General features: G+C 32.4%; 1 protein-coding gene across 1 annotated transcript; it reads right to left on the reverse strand.

Annotated features, from left to right (window-relative positions):
- Positions 1 to 11,404: 11,404 nt before the first annotated feature.
- Positions 11,405 to 13,736, reverse strand: LOC116111599 (wall-associated receptor kinase-like 9). Its single transcript, XM_031397764.1, has 3 exons — positions 12,958 to 13,736; positions 12,719 to 12,880; positions 11,405 to 12,619 (listed from the first exon to the last, which is right to left on the reverse strand). Exons 1-3 carry the CDS (start codon positions 13,730 to 13,732, stop codon positions 11,529 to 11,531), a joined length of 2,028 nt encoding a protein of 675 aa, XP_031253624.1. The 5' UTR covers positions 13,733 to 13,736; the 3' UTR covers positions 11,405 to 11,528.
- Positions 13,737 to 17,750: the final 4,014 nt, after the last annotated feature.

The raw sequence follows: 17,750 nt of genomic DNA on the forward strand, positions 1-17,750 counted from the left end.
AAGAAATATAATGGCAGGATAAATCTAGAACATCAATATAAATATATATACACTTCTTAGTCAACATAATTAGAACAAAAGAATGACCTGAAAACATGCCCAACGACCAATGTGACTTTATAATGCGCTTGAGATCCAAGAAATACAGCATTAGCATGGAATTCAAACCTAACGAGTAGATTAAGACTGCATTATGGCTAATACTTTTTCAGTTCAAAATGCAAAGTCTTTCACCTCCTCCACAAAAGCAACAAATATTTCATAGAAGTTCGTGGAGGTGAAATTATTTATCTCAAAGAAGAAAAGATACATGAGGTATATTCATAGTTAATTCACACATCATAAGAGCTGACCTCCCATTTTTCAAGCTAACATCCAAGCCGAGCAAATTGGAATATTTGAGCCTTTTAACCAGATGAAGAGTAGAAGGTTTCCGGCAAGTTTGTAGCCTCTACAATAACAGACAAAAAGAAACGTAAGCCCATGTTTGGTTTAATTCTCATAGAATTTAACAGAATCATAAATGTAAGGAAGAAGTCAATGACTGCAATGAAGAATACTGAAATTTGATTTCATTCACTGTTTGGTTAAGGAAACGAAATGGTAGTGTAACGGAAAGACCATATTAATGTGTATGCAATAATTGCCGTTACATCACATAAAGGTTATCAGCTGAAACACAACAAAGCAATCAGCAATTTTGATCACGTTTTCACTACAATCAAGAGTCAAGACAACATCCTATGAAATATACCAATAAGATATTACTGAAGCAACTACATTTCAAAATCAAATTCTTTAACAAAAGAAGCAAAACCAATTTGGCAAGATACAATAATTAGAATTTTACCTCTTGCCACCACATTAAGTGGGAAAGATCCTTATCATTTAGAACATTATCATTTGATACTTTAACTTTCTTCGGAGCTTTTGTAATCCCTCTCGAAGCCTTCCGGTCTTTGAAAAAATAAATCTGACCAAACTGTCTGCTGCTGCTGTTACAAATAAACATAGTTCAATTGTTCATTCTCAAATACTCAGATATCGAAACCAAACATCAGTTTCTGCAATATCTTGCAAGTCATAAGTTCCCACAATAACAAAACTCATACATGTTTTGTATCTTTTTCTCTCTTGAGATGCAGAGATTATAGTAGAGCCTAAAAAAATCCATTAAGAAGTGAAGTAACATAAAACTAGCATTAGATAGGACCAAGAGCTTATTTCATACAAATTTTAACTAAAGTTGCAGACAATTGGATTAAAGTAATGAAAGCTAACCAATGGGTCTAAAATATGGCATATGAAAAATAATCAATCTGTCAATCCAAAATTGCTTACTCCAAGTTTTGCACAAAACTAATTATAAAAAGACTTATTATCAAAGATATGTTTTATCAATAACTCTCATTCAACTGAAACGTAATAAGCTTGATGCACCAAATTCACTTGTTTTCTCGAGCTATAAACATTGTAGTATTAAAAGAAGTTGAATTAATTATCTTTTTCGAAAACTCAGTATGTGCAAACTAGCAATACTACACATACAACATAATGTGGTAAAAGTTAATTGTGTGAAACTTTATTTTTAATTTAAAATTAGTTAATCATCTTTTGTCATGTCATGTTGTATAAAAATAAGCAAAATACAAGATGATATTAAGCCTGAAAAAGTTACAAAGATGCACATAGAGACAATAATGAAAAACAAAGAAGTACACAATGTTAAAAAATATTAAACTATCAGACTTAATCAGCTCTTGAGATTTGTAACAAGTATTCAATTTCTAAAATCTGCAAGCAAAGAATTTTGGAAACAGAGCACCTTGACAGACACAAAATTTATCAAGATACATTTTCAATTGAAATCATTTTTTATGTCAAAAATCCAGGTACCTTGTCCCGTATAACCATCATCTGTATCACCTGCATAATTCAACTTTAAGGTCCACAGACTATCATACAGAAGGAAAAGAACCAAATGAAAGTTCATATTAAGCCTGAATAAAGTTTCGGGGTGCAAATGGAGGAGAAAAGAACACCATGTTCAATCAATATATTATCAACTTAATGATTCAGCGTCGCTCAACATTGAAAAACCCCCATTACCATGCAAAACTGGCGTCGTTACACATTCAGTTGTCACCACACTCGCGACCCATGCATGGATGGGTACACGCATCAGCCATTTTCTCTTCGGACGGAGACCAAAATCAGATAAAGGAACTCTACAGATCAGCCGTTTACTTTATAGAAAGTACAAATCATGTACTCTTTACCGAGTTTAATAAAAGAAAAATTATGCAGCAGCCGAAAATTCAAACAAAACTAGGTCATGTTGTGGGATATTCCCACCAATGAGGTCACGGAGAAGAGACTGATGAACGCTTACCCATGGACAGGAGTCAGAGGACAATGCCCACTTACAGTTATTTAAAGACAACCTGCTCAGAATTACAGAACGAAAAACAAAATTGAAACACAGAATCCTTCAAAATACAGACCAAAATCGCAAATATACCAAATGCATGTGATATGATGACTAAATTAAAATATGAATCAAATAAGAATCAAAACCTAGGTTAATTAAATATTTTAGGGATGCTTATAGGTATCTTTGTGATGACCTAAAGAAGTGAATCCTCGCTTGCGAGGAGCAAATTAGGGGTGGAGTTTTTGAGGCGGTGGGGTGGGGAAAAAAGATATAAACGGGTTGGGCCTTTTTTTTTTTTTTTTTGTAATTTGATTTTTTCCTTAATTATTAAAAATTGGTTTTTTTCTTTTGTTTAAAAAACTTAATTTTTTCTTTTATTTAATAGACTAATTTTTAATAAAAATAAAAATGTTTATCTTTAATACATAAAATATATATTATTATTCATCATATCCAACATAAATTATATTATTCAACCTTTCATAATTTTTATAAATTTATCAACCCAAACTTTTCAATTAAGCTTTTTTCAAGTGTTGATATCTCTTTAATTAATCAATTACTTATGTTTATAAAGAAAAAAATGTATATCTTTAATATATAAAATATATATTATTATTTGTCATAACTATAAATATTGTAATTGATTTTTTTTTTATAATTTCAAGCTAATACATATTCATCATTTACATGCATATATATTCTCATTCGCCTTATAAAATTAGAAATTTAAATCAATCACTCAATTGAGTTCTTGCTGCAATAAATTAGAAATGGCATTAAATTAAATAGGATATTAACTAAACCATATATCAAACACCTATCTTAAGGATAGCATGAATTGCATAATTTACCTCAATTTTCTAATTTCATATGATCATATATTGTATATACTTTAGTACGTGACAACCCAAAAGAATGAAAGTGTTCCAAAATGGATGAGACAACCGCCTGTATGGTGTAAAAATTATGTTATTCATCAATCAAATATTGGTTGTAGGGTCGTTTTTTGATATTAATTAATTTAGTCAAGTTTTATTAGTCTAAAGTTATTATTAGGAGTTTGAGTAGTATTAGAATTAAGTATTGTTAGGTATGATGAAGAAAATAACTCATTACAAAATTAAGATATTATATCATTAGAATTCTTTCAAGATTAGGAATTAGGATAACTTGTAAGTCTATATAAGAAGCATAAACCATAGATTATTCATTGTATTTTTATTGGATTAGGATAGATTCTAATATGCTAAAATGGGTTCTTTTGTTCTTTTCTTTTTCCAAATTAAGAATAAATTGTGTGCAAAGATTATTGTGGAGCTGCTAAACATTAATGAAATAATTTTTTTTTTTTTTAAAAAGAGCAAAGAAAAAACCATTTTAAAATAATAATAATAAAAAAAAAGACCACAGAAAAAAAAAACCATTTTTTTTTAAAAGAACGATACTGCGGGATTCAAACCAATGCACTCTTCTCTCAATTCTTTCCTTTAACCACTCAAGCAAACCTACTCATCTATTTCTCTTCTTTACTAATTATATATATTCATTTCGTTCTACATGTCTATCTATAAATACAAACTCACAGCTGAAATATGAGGGAAACAATTGCGTTTTAGAGAGTGTTTGTCCCCTCTCCCTGCTTCTTCTCCTTCTTGCGTTTTATTTTTCTTCTTTCAGGATTTGGTTTTTCCAATTCAATTTTACAAAGAAAAGAAGAGACCAAAGGCGGCTCACTTCACCCAATTCAAACTTTCCCTTTTTCATTGTAACACCGAAGAAAATTAGGAGAATCAAAGAAGAGTTCATAAAGTCATTCCCCCTTTCCCTTTTTTGCCCTATTCAATTTTTCCCTTTTTCCCTTTTTGTAATCATGATTGAATCGATTTATTTTTGTAATTTAATCTTTGATGTAAACTTGTAATACATACATTAATATTTAACATGTGATTCAAATATTAAGTCTACCACATTAAAGCCGAAAATGTAAATATTTTTATCATTAAAGCCAAAAATGATACATAATATTTACATTTATAAAATTATTAATGATTTTGTATTTTTACAATTTTTTGGCCTTTTTGAGTTTTTAAAAATAAAAATTAAAGGAGACCATATTATATTTTTTTTAGCAAATTTTGTCACAAAATATCACATTTAATTTAACTCAAATATTTTGTCACTAATACCTCCATTATAACATTTATAAATAATTTAATTTTTTTTTTAATGATAAATAATTCTTTTGTGACAAATTAGTTTGTAATTATATCATGTATTATTAAATATAGTAACAAAAGTCTTTTATGACAAATATGTTTATCGCGATAAACAATTTACCTTGGTACTTAAATTTTGACTCAAACATTTTGTCATTAATATCTCTATTTCAGCATATATTATGACAATTTATTTTTGTAGCAATAAATAAATTCTTTTGTGACAAAATAATTTATAGCTATAGCATGTATAACTAAATATAGTGACTAAAATGTTTTATGACAAAATATGTTTGTCACGATAAAAAATTTACCTAGGTGCCAAAATTTGGCGCCAAAAATTTGTGACGAAATATTAAGATAAAATTGTTTTTCTTCAATATATTTCTTATGGATTTCTTTATTGTGATAAAATATTATGACAATATTTTTTTAGTCACTGTATATTCCCTTTGTCATACTTAATGTGATGTTTTTTTATTTTTTCATAATACCTATATTACTTGTGACGAAATATCTTTTGATAAAATTAATTTTGTCACAATATAATATATTTCTTGTAGTGTTGTCATCCTCCAATACCAGGAAAGCTCCAATTCATGGCTTACTAGAGTGGAAAGATATTGATCTTTGTTTTCTTTCACATATTCCTTGAGGTAGGAGGTTGTGAAATTTCTAACATCATCAAAGATAGCATTCTCTCCTTTCAACAGAAATGTAGCTTCATACATAGAGAAAGTTCCTCTGCATTCATCTTTGAGGCATGGCCTAAAGTTTCCTTTCTCATCCTTGAAATTGTCGAAAACGTCTACAAAAATGATGAAAGAATGAAAAGGGAAATTAATTACTTTTTCCATCATGTTGCATTGTAAAAGAATCTCATGTATCCAATAAATTGTATATTTGGTAGAAAAATTGTGTATAAATGAATACAAATCACAAATTTTTGTGTATGTTATTGTGAAAAAAGAAGCCGTTGAAACAAAATTGGGAGAAAAATCTAGAGTAGTTACGATTGTAGAACTGAACCTGTTTTGATTAACTAACTAATTGCAGAATGAGTACAAGCATTTTGTTTTATACAGAGATAATGAACATTAGCTTTTGCTTACTGTTTCACAAGACAAAGACAAGCTAAACGATAACGTTTTGTAAAGTTCTTTTAATGACACTGAAACGGCAGCGTATAAACCTTCTTTCATTTGAGACTAACTTAAACCGGCAGTAAGCATCTTTAGGATTTCTCTTACTTGACTTCTCTTGCTTGACTTTTATAGTCAACACTCTTCCTCAAATTGAGCTATAGAGTTTGTTTGGCCAAGTGTTTTCAACACAACATGCTCCCTCAAACTGAACTCATAATCGAGGAGCACCAAATCATTTTTCAACACAACATGCTTCCTCAAACTGAACCCCTTGTAATTTAGGAGCACCAAATCATTTTTTAACACAACATGCTTCCTCAAACTGAACTCCTTGTGATTTAGGAGCACCAAATCATTTTTCAACACAACATGCTCCCTCAGACTGAACCCCTTGGAATTGAATAGAAAGCTCTTTTGTGTTTAGTATGCTTCTTCTTAAAAAGAAATTCGGGAGAACAACTTGACCAAAAAAAAAAAAAAAAATCCTAAGTAAACTTCTTATGTAAAGAACCTGCACACACTTAGCATCATAATAATAATAATAATAATAATAATAATAATAATGATAATAATAATAATAATAATAATAAAAAAAAGAGTAGATCTGATGTTGTGTAGCATCGTAGAGATAGTAGCTAAAAATCAGAGCAATGGCAACTTAGTTAAGAATAAAATCTGTACAATACTCAGTGCATAAAGAACAGAGCAGAACAATGACAACTTGGTTGGAGAACTTCATCTCACGCAACAACACTTCATTTGTCAAGACTAACAACATCCAGCTTTTGCTTTATCTCGCATAATCAGCACTTCACTGGTCAAGACTAACAACATTCAATTTTTCTCTTAATTCATTAAATTGAGCAAATGAAAGAGCTTTGGTGAGAAGATCGGCTATTTGAAGCTTGGATAGGACATATTGAATTACTACCTTTTTAGATAGAACTTGATCTCTAATATAATGAGCATCGATTTCTATGTGTTTTGTTCGGGCATGGAACACGGGATTGGAGGCTAATGCTACTACACTAATGTTATCACACCATATAACAGGGATGGTATGAAAAGTTAGGTCAAGTTCAGAAAACATGCTCTGCAGCCACACAACTTTAGTGGCAGTGTTAACCAATGATCTATACTCTGCCTCCGGGGAAAAACGTGTAACAACCTTCTGTTTTCGAGAGCTCCACTATATTAAATTTGGTCCTAAATAGACACAGTAACCACTAGTGGACCGCCTGTCTTCTAGACTGCTTCCCGAATCAGCATTTGAGTAACATTCTACATTTAAAGAGCATGCTGGTTTGAATTTTGAACCATAGTGAATGGTACCTTTTATGTATCTAAGCACCCTTTTACAAGCTTTCCATTGGAGCTCTGTTGGATCTTGGAGAAATTGACTTAGCCGATTGATAGTGAAACTGATATCAGGCCTGGTAAGAGTCAGGTATTGCAATGCACTTATAGTGTTCCTGTAAAAACCTGGATTCAAAAATAGCTCACTGTCAGTAGAATATAACTTTGTACTGATAGCCATAGAAGTGGCACAAACATTTGCTTCCAACATTCGCTACAAGAAAAACTACATTCTGCAACCAATTTTTTAGCAACTAACCAGAATTAGTTGCAAAAAGGCTATATTTACCAACTAAATTGTAATTAGTCGGGCAAAGAGCAACTCAATTTTGAGGTCCACATGTTCCAACTTTTGGCGTCTAAAGTTAATGTTCTGCGACTATTTTGTTAGTTGCAGAACAAACTGCTTTAGTGACTAATAAATTTAGTTGCAATTTTTGGTGGGCNCTGGAAACTATATAGATAGGGCTTTAATTTGATATATTATATACTAAATTTGGATAACTGTAGACCCATAGCTGAACCATTCATTTTATCATCACACACATTTCGGTTTCCCCCATTTCTTAGTTTCTATTGAACAGTCAGTAGTAAATTGCTCATAATTTGCCCAATAAAAATCCAATTTATAAACGGTTTGAATCTTTAAAAACTAGACAAATAGGGCTTTAATTTGATATATTATACACTGAATTTGGATAACTGTAGGCATATTTCCAAACCATTCATTTTATCATCGCATACATTTCGGTTTCCCCAGTTTCTCAGTTTCCACTAAATAGTCAGTAGTAAATCTGCTATAACTTGCTCAATAAAAATCCAATCGAGGAGAGGTTTGAATATTTGGAAACTAGATAGATAGAGATTTAATTTGATATATTATATACTGAATTTCGAAAATTGTAGATCCCCTGTCAAACCATTCATTTAATCATCACATATATTTTGGTTTCCTTTGTTTCTCAATTCCCATTGAACAGTTAGTAGTAAATGAGTCATACCTTGTTTAATAAAAATCCAATTGATGAGATGTTTGAATATTTAAAAACCAGATAGACAGAACTTTAATTTCATATATTATATGGTGAATTTGGATAACTGTAGACCCACTGCTGAACTATACATTTTATCATCACACATATTTTGGTTTTCCTATTTCTCGGTTTTTACTGAACAATCAGTAATAAATGGGTCATAACTTACTTAATAAAAATCTAATTGATAAGTGGTTTGAATCCTTAGAAACTAGACAAATAGGGTTTTAACTTGATATATTGTACAAATAGGGTTTTAACTTGATATATTGTACGATGAATTTGGATAGCTGTAAACCCTTGCAATTGTGGTCTAACTACACCTAAAAGAAATAACAAGTTATTTAAAACAATGTATGAAATGGTCTCCTCTCTATATTCGCATAAATTAAAACGCTTCGAGTCTCCAGAACTTCATTTCTTCTTTGTTCGCAAGCACCGGAGGAGCCTTTGCCCCATTTCAAGAAGAACCAGACATGGGTTAACGGGTTTTTTCTTATGGTTTTTATTCGTATTGAAAATTTTTGAAACTCTTCTTCTTCTTCTTCTAAGCATAGACAGAGCCTGCCCTTTCAGTTGAAAATGTTTGAGGCTGTTAAATCCAGTTCACCCAGAAAGGCCCGTCGAACACTTCTCCNATGTATTTGAAGGGTACAAGTCTATCCGTGGATATGGACCGTTTTGCCAGGTCTACTCCTACATAACCCTATCCCATCTGATTCGAGTGATCCGAGGGACTCAGGGTTCCAAAAGGAGGGTGAGTATTTAGAAATATTTCGTAAGATTCCAATTTTTGAAAACATAATTAATATAGAGATCAATATGAACCACATAGAAATCCGAATCCTGAAATATAACCAAATGAGTTCTAAAAGCAAAAATACATAAAATTAAAGTTCTAAAACAGGGTTTCGAAAAAATCTGGTTATAGAAACATAATATCGGTGTGCGCTAAAGTTTGTAAAACATGTTGATGATCATGTGTCAATGCCAACCTAGAGCGTAGAGTATGCTCCGCACGAACCCGATCTACAATCCTGACGGGGGAGGATATGAAACAGTGAGCTAGGAAGCCCAGTGAATGGATAATGCATTTTATATTAAAAGTCACACAACACCAATCCATCACACGATACAACATTAATCACCATATAATATTTCCAGATGCCATGGGATCACATACCCAAATAATATAAAACAAATCAATCATCACCACTATACTAGTAACCAAGGACTTAAGTCAAAACTCTCACGAGTCTGTTCCAACATAGACATGTAGTTACACCACCCACAGTCTACCTTTGGGGTGGTACCATCCATAGTTTACCCTCAGGGTAGTACCATCCACAATCTATCCTTAGGATGGTATAACCATCACTAGATAACTATAATCGACCCACATTCTACCCTTGGGGTGTCATGATATGGTATCAAATAGAATCTCATCCACGGTCTACCCTCAAGGCGTCAAAATCCCACATCAGCCAATACTTGCTTGGTGTAATCCCGCCTTGAGCTCATTAAGTGTCTATCCTATCTCGATAGGATATCGTAATCGTTCGATAGGATGAACCATCTCAATGCGCGCGTGAAGCTAAATATAATCAACTAGCTGATGACTGGAGGGGACGAATACTATAAAGGTGGTCTCAATCTGAAGGATAAAATGCATCCACACACATCGCATCCAAATATCGAAACACATAATGAATTATGTAGGCCTTCGTGCAGATAGGCATAAGTAATAATATCATATAATACTTGTTTTCGCTCAAACGGACATGCAAAGTATGAGTGCAATGCTTGAAACATCATCATAAATCGTCATGTAAAATATCCGTTTACCACTTATATTTTTCATTCTCGGTTTGTCAACCCCCTAAACTTCGAATTTTGCGGCAAACCCCCTATACTTTTAAATCCTTCCAACTCCCTAAACATTTTAAACCTTACGACAACCCCCAAAATTTTAACTTCTAAACATGACAGTTACACCCCTTATCCCAGAATGCATCAGTGAACTCCAACAATAAATTTCCAGCAAGAACATTCCGAAGCATATAACCTTCAAATACCCACATGCATGCCTATATTTCATTCCAAAACACACCTAATATCTTGATAACCCAGGAAACTCATATACCCCACAAGCAGCCAGCATACACCACAAACTTAAATATATTAACAAATATAGCTTAGATCCACTCATATGAAAACTGGAGATGCATGGGTTGTGAATGGGTTTACTATTCCACTTACCTCTCAGCTCAGTCGAAGCTCCCTTCACTCTTCTCTTCTGATCCTAGCATCAAGAACAACAATAGTTAGTTTTTCTCTTGGATTGATTAAGAAATGATAGATCTACCTCCCAAGCTGCATGCATGAATTACCAGAACTTGGATTACAACCGGTTTGCTCTTCTTTTCTCCTCCCACTCTATTTCATTTCATCTCCTCCATTTCTCTCTCACTCTACCATTTTCGGCCGAACCCATTCTCCTCTTTCTTCTCTTCTTCTTCTTTCTTTCTATCCTCTCTTCTATCTTCTCTCTCTTTTCTTTCTTTCTTTCCCCTTTCCTTTCTTTCTTCTCTTCTTTATCTCCTCTTTTCTTCTTCTCCCTTTGTCTTCTTCCTCTCTTCTTCTCGGCTTTTTATTCCTTCTTCATTTGGGTGACAGCCCCTTTTTTTTTATATGATATATCTTCTTAAAATTATACAACTGTCCCATATTTCTTTTATTTCTTGATACACCCCGCCACATCAGCTTTTATTGCAAAAATATCCCATATTTTCTTTTAAGTGACATGGAAAGTCGACATCTCTTTTTCTTTTCATTTTTACCCCCAACAAAATTTCAAACAATTGCATTACATTCCCTCTCCCGCCGCCGAAAACACCAATTTAATTAACAAAATTTCCAGAAAATAAATAAACAAAAAGGTGGTCATTACAGGACCCAATAGGAAGAAGTTTATCTCTAATGTGTAAACATGAACAACATATTTAATTATTACGTAAATAATAATAAATGCCCTCTCTCATTTGCCTTCAACCACAAATAGAACATAGGACATAAAGCTCTTGGAACCTCTGCGATAAGAGAAGTGGCTTTTTGTTGTAAAGATGGACTATCATATTATTGTTTCTAAACTCAATATGCTTTACATCGAAAGATGAATAAACTAATATTCAAAAGATATATAAGTGTACAATAGCAAAATATAAAGAAAAGTCTCATAATTTTACAAGAATGAAAACTTCGTAAATCCTTTATTATGTGAAATGAAATGGTACACGTCTATTGAGAAAGTGATAGCATCAATAAACTATCTAGTAAAGGATTAACTATTCTCAAAGGAAGGAGTTAAATCACCATGAACAAAATTAGTCTCTTCAATATTGATATGGTGCATTCTTGAAGCGCATCTTGAAGCTCTGATCCCACCCAATTCGATTGCTACCTCTCGCATTGTAGGCCTATTTTTCCCATTTAAGTCCAAACATTTTCTTGTAAGATTGGCAATTGTTGCGATCTCTTCTTTTTTACCTTCTTTCATAACTCGAGCATCAAGAATTTCAAATAGACGATTCTCTTTCATGGCACGTAGAAAATATGCAGAAAGACTTCTATCTTCCTCAATATCAGTTGAACGAATTGGCTTTTGTCCAGTTAAAAGTTCGGCAAGAACTACTCCAAAACTATAAACATCACTTTTCTCAGTAAACTGACTTGACCAGAAATATTCTGGATCAAGATACCCAAAGGTTCCTTTTACTTGAGTGGTCAAATGAGTTTGATCAACTGCAATAGATCTTGAAGTTCCAAAATCCGACAATTTTACTTGAAATTTTTCATCCAAAAGTATGTTTGTGGACTTAATATCTCGATGATATATAGGTATAGAAGCAGTTGAATGCAAATAGGTTAACACACTTGAAACTTCAAAAGCAACCCGTAATCGTAGTTCCCATGTGAATGGAAACTCCTCATTTTGGTCATGTAAATGTTGAAAGAGATTTCCATTAGAAACGAACTCATAGACTAAAAGAGGCACTTCTGTCTCCAAGCAACACCCTACTAGTTGAACTATATTTCTGTGACTAATCTGTGATAGTAATATAACCTCATTAATGAATTCTTCAATTTTACTTTCATCCACTATCTTGGACTTCTTAATAGCTATAATTCTTCCTTCTGACATCCCTTTATACACAGTGCCTTGACCACCTTCACCAAGAACTCGATTGGCATGATAATTGTTTGTGGCTTTTTCCAATTCCTTCGAGGTAAACAATTTTGTTTTCTCAACGTTCCCACCATTTCTTGTAAATAACTTCTGCTTCAGTTTGATTGCTTTCCGTTTTTGTATGAACTTGTACAACCACCATGTTACAATGATAAGTAAGACCATTCCAAGCCCAGCACTGAAACCTGCACAATTCAAGGAATAGAATACATCATAAATATTCGCGATTGCGTCAATGGTAATAAGGAAATGTAAAGTATATTGAAACAGAAGGACAAGGATACCTATGCCAAATATATATTTGACTGGAGTTTTTTTAATAAATATATCATCAGAACTTCGTGAAGGAATGCACCATGTTTCTCCATCTTCACTTTGATAAGGTTCATAATCATAAGGACATTCGGGGCGATAGCTATCGTTCTTCGAAACACAAAGCAAGCGGCCTACACAATGTTGAAAAAAAATAAGTTACAAGTAAATGACTATGACAATAAACATAATTAATAGAGAGTACCTGTACCTTTACATCCTATATAGCTGTCAGATTTTTTATTGTCGCAAAGACAAGAACAGTCTGAGTTTAGTTTTATGACGCAGTAATCATCTTTGTTGCATTTTGTTGTGTTTGACTTATATAGGTCCACACAATAACCTCCATATTTTCCCCATTCCAGAATAGCTGGAACGACTTCTTTATCTTTCAAAACATAAGGATTTTTTAGGTAGTTTGACTCAAGCCAAGCTTTATGAACTACGAAGGCAGAACTGCATTCCCTGGGAAAACTTTCAGAATAAATTTCTGATATGTTTAAATTGTCAACCTTACGGTTTCGAGTAAGGTTGCATAGGAAATCACCGCAGCCATCATTTTGCGTAGGATCCCAAGTACAAAAAGAGTGGCAGCGACTCAGGATTGAATCTTTCTGACTGAGATTGAGGTAGTTTTCGCAACCAATGGCAGTGAATACATTGTCTGTATTCGAAAAGGAAAACGGGCTTGCAGACAGGTTGATGCTTGAATTGCGGGGGAAGTTGACGATAAGAGAAGAATAAGGATGGCCAGTTTCGTTTAATTCTAGATGGACGCTGTTTAGGAAAGCTCTTGGAGAGCCAGAAGAGCTGTCGCAAGTTACTTCAAACCACTTATCCAAGTAGCAGCCTTCACCGATTCCGAAAGGGTATGATAGTTTGACATTGCCACAGCTATTTGGACATAAATTTTGTGATGCTTTGATTTGCCAGAGTAAGAGAATGATGTGAAACATTAACACCAGACGATGAGGATGGACAGCCATTATTGATTCTCTTTAATTTCTTAATGGAAGATTAATGGAGATTGAACACATATTTATAAAGTCCCTGCTGTAAAACAATTGGCCATAAGTGCGCAGTGCGCTACCGCCAGACTTTTAAGTTTCTTGTAAGACTTTTGTTTTCTTTCTCTAAGATCAATTTCTCTTTGGGAAAATTAATGGTAAAATGTTTACAGATAAAATTTTCTTTGGGAAAATAAATAGTAAAATGTCAAGAGATAGCGTTCTCTTTGGGAACATTGTAAATTGTTCATTGGTCACATGGGTTCAACACTTGAGTGAATGTGAGCTCTCTAATTTCTATATGTAAAATCATGCACTAATCAAACAAAGAAATTTTTTTAGAAATGATTTAATGCATATATCAAATATCTAGATTAATAATATGTAAAATAAATCATAAATTGTGAGAGAATGAAATAATTTAACGTGAATCATTAAGTTACGAAAGATGTTAATAAAATATGATAAGCATGAAACACGTTTTCCTAACTTGGTTAGTATTTAAGAGGTCGGTGCAGACAATGGTCAACCAGAGATGCTCATCTCCCTTGTAAATAAAATATGGGTCAAATGGACTCCCTGAGATATGATATAATAACCAACTACCCCTTAAAGTTTATGAAAAACAGAAAAAGTCACCCAGCAAGCATTAAATGAACTGTTAGTAAACTGAAGTTTATACGGTTCTAAATTAGTAAATACTATCAAATTAGCCTCTTATCATTTATTTTAATACCTAAAATTTAACAACAATGGAATTTTTGTTACTTCAAAAACCCTAAGGGGATTTTGTTAAGTACATGATATCTTAGGGGTATTAAATTAACCCACATTAAGTGGCAACCAAGATTACATTTAACGTGAGTCATTAAGTTACTAAAGATGTTAATAAAATATGATAAGTATGAAAAACGTTTTGCTAACTTGGTTAGTATATAAGATGTTGGTGCGCACAATAGTCAACCAGAGATGCTCATCTCTCTTGTAAAATAAAATATGGGTCAAATGGACTCACTGAGATATGATATAATAACCAATCACCCCTTAATGTTTATGAAAGAACAGGAAAACTCACCTACCGTTAAATGAATTGTTAGTAAACTGAAATTATACGGTTCTAAATTAGCAAATACTATCAAATTAGCCTCTTATCGTTTATTTTAATACCTAAAATTTGTCAACAATGGAATTTTTGTTACTTCAAAAACGCTAAGGGGATTTTGTTAGTACATCATATCTTAGGGGGATTAAATTAACCCACATTAAGTGGCAATGTGGCAGACCAAGATTACTTTTCTCTTATTTAATTCCTAGCTTGTGCTGTATTCGTTGCATGCAATAATAAAGTATTATCATTTGCCTAACTTTTAAATTCTGTCTAATTTCGTTCCCCGACCCTCAACTTTCTTTGGGAAAGTTAGCAAGACTCAATCCACAAAGCCATGTATTTGATCAGTAAGAAGAATTAATAGTTGCAAAAGTCTTTGGCGTTGGTAGTGCAAACGCCGAAGAAATTGTTTTAAAGTTGATAATACAGTCTAGTAAAACCTACGAGAGATGAATAATATATTGATAATTGGTTTAAACTTTCTAATGTGTGAATTGGTCGTGTTAATGACCATTGGACTAAATATAATGTTGAGCTCGTGCCTCTAAATTAGTTACATTTTTCTTAACCAGTTTACATATGTGTGTTCTTGGGGTAGTTGGTTTGACTATGAATGTACATGCTTATCACTGTATTTACTATGAAATTTGTGCAATAAAAAATCTTCAACTGAGACTTTCTACAGCAAAAATATTCTTTGAAGCAAGGGTATTTGTGTTTGGACAATCCGTGGCTCAAGATCTACCTCCAGGAAAAAAATAAATAGTAAAATACAAGAATAGAATACTAAAATAGTGTTAAAATAAATAAATAAATAAAAAAGTGCAATCACCCAAACCAATGTCTCACAAATAAATTCCAGTCAATCAAATGGATAGGTAGGCCATCTGTAATTATTGAACTAATTATCATTAGATGTTTGATATATTTTTCTCGTATTAATTATTTACCTCATCAAGTACGTCATATTCATCCATAGCTAAAAATCCACGAAATTCTAATACATTATTTTATTTATAATCTATCAAAATCCAAATCAAACACGTCGTTCTAATCTCTCTAGTCTTTTCTTTTTTGCTCCAGTCTCATTTATCTGCTTCAAGAGAAAGAATATGTTTTTATATCAGATATAAGCGAGCATGATTTTTTTGTTTACACAGTAGACTGATTAAGTGGTTTTACCTTGAACACCCTGAAGTTTTTTCAGAGAATAAAGGTTCCCTAAGATTTCAAGAATAACAAAAACCCCCCTGTTATTAGTTAGCTGTTATTGAACCATTAGAATTTATAATATAATAGGTTAATGAATATTTACTTAATTGCTCCTCCGCCGTTTATTTTAACATCGAACGATTAGAGGATTAATTCTAAGGGGAATTATTGTTATTAACCCACTGCTAATACTTTGAATTCAACATATATATGTCTGTAATTTCTTCGAAATGCTTCCTAGAAAAAAGTTTTGAATTTTCAACTTGAAAGAAGTTTAATTAATTAATTTCTTATATAGTGGAGATAACAGATTATCAAGTTATCTAAAAGTGATCCAGCCAAAGATGAAACAATACTTCCTTCATTGGCTAAGCTTACATTAAGTGGCAAACCCAGAATTTTTGCTCGGGGGGCCTCTGCGGCTCTGCCATTATTTATCAAACAACTAGTGAAAACTTTTAAAAAATCATCCAATCTTAAGCAATGGGAATAATACAATATCAAGAACCTGAAAGAATATAATGCAATAACACAGTACTTTCTTAATTGAATAAATCTATGAGAAGTAAAACATAGATAACATAGATGTTAAAGTATGAATCACAAAACGCTAACGTTTCTACATTTTGAACTTATCAATTCACTGCCGTTTAATACACATGTGAGACAATCCAAGCCATTGAAGCAAATGACATCCAACGGCCAGAATTCATCTAGCAAGTGAACTATATATAAGCAAGCATCTTCTATAGAAAAACAACTCTCTCATCTTCATGCGATTAAAAGGTTCTTTGTGCTTTGTAAAGTTTTCTTCAGTCTTGTCTCAAATTTGTATAATTTGGGTTACAATCTGTGTAATTGTAAGGTGAGGGTAGTGTTTCCTTCAGGATTAGAGAGGTTGGTTCAGGTTTCCCTAGAGATTAAAGGTTTGACTGATTTTTCAAGATTGAGAGCTGTGTGTGTCTTTAAGAATCGTTGTAATATGTAAGAACTCTTGATTCCTAGTGTAGTGAACCCCCAAAATTCCTAGAGCTCAACATGGATGTAGTCTTTCCAGTTTTTGGAGAGACGAACCACGGTAAATCTGGTTGTTCTTGTGCTTCTTGATCTTGTGTGTGTGTTGATCTGTTAGTTTGTGTGTGATTAAGGGTTAATTGATCACGAATTGGTATAACAATAGATAATAACTCAAATTTCTTTAATAATTTTGAGTAATTAAACAGTAACGTTTGAAATGTAAAAAAGCTGTGGATGCAAGGTGAAGAATAACGTCAGTAAAATATAGTTAAGATTTAATTTGAGAAAGCATGAACATTTTTAGACATAAAACACAAAACAAACTCACAAGATTTATGCCTTTTTCCATCAAATTAAAATGAAAAAACCTCCAAAAAAAAAAAAAAAGCATGATTCAACATTAAAATAAACTAAATTGAAATGAGTAATACACATACTTAAAACTGATAAAACAGAAAACGAAGCTAATTGTGACACCTTGAGTAGTAAAAGCTTTAACAATATCAGTCTTCAAAAGTTTTTAAGAGTGAATAGCATGAGAAAGAGAATGAGAGAATGAGAGAGTAAAGAATTTTGGGGATAAAATCATAAAAAGTAGATGAAGCCGTGGAGAGTGTTTTAAATTTTTAATATGATATGGGCTTGAAATATATATTAATA

Source organism: Pistacia vera, unplaced genomic scaffold (assembly GCF_008641045.1).
Source record: "Pistacia vera cultivar Batoury unplaced genomic scaffold, PisVer_v2 Contig645, whole genome shotgun sequence".
NCBI classification, from domain to species: domain Eukaryota; kingdom Viridiplantae; phylum Streptophyta; class Magnoliopsida; order Sapindales; family Anacardiaceae; genus Pistacia; species Pistacia vera.

Coding starts and splice junctions, on each gene's coding strand:
- LOC116111599 (XM_031397764.1), bottom strand. CDS start 13,732: ATGGCTGTCCATCCTCATCGTCTGGTGTTAATGTTTCACATCATTCTC. Junction 12,881..12,957: donor CAGCTATATAGGATGTAAAG/GTACAGGTACTC, acceptor AACATTGTGTAG/GCCGCTTGCTTTGTGTTTCG. Junction 12,620..12,718: donor CAAATATATATTTGGCATAG/GTATCCTTGTCC, acceptor TGAATTGTGCAG/GTTTCAGTGCTGGGCTTGGA.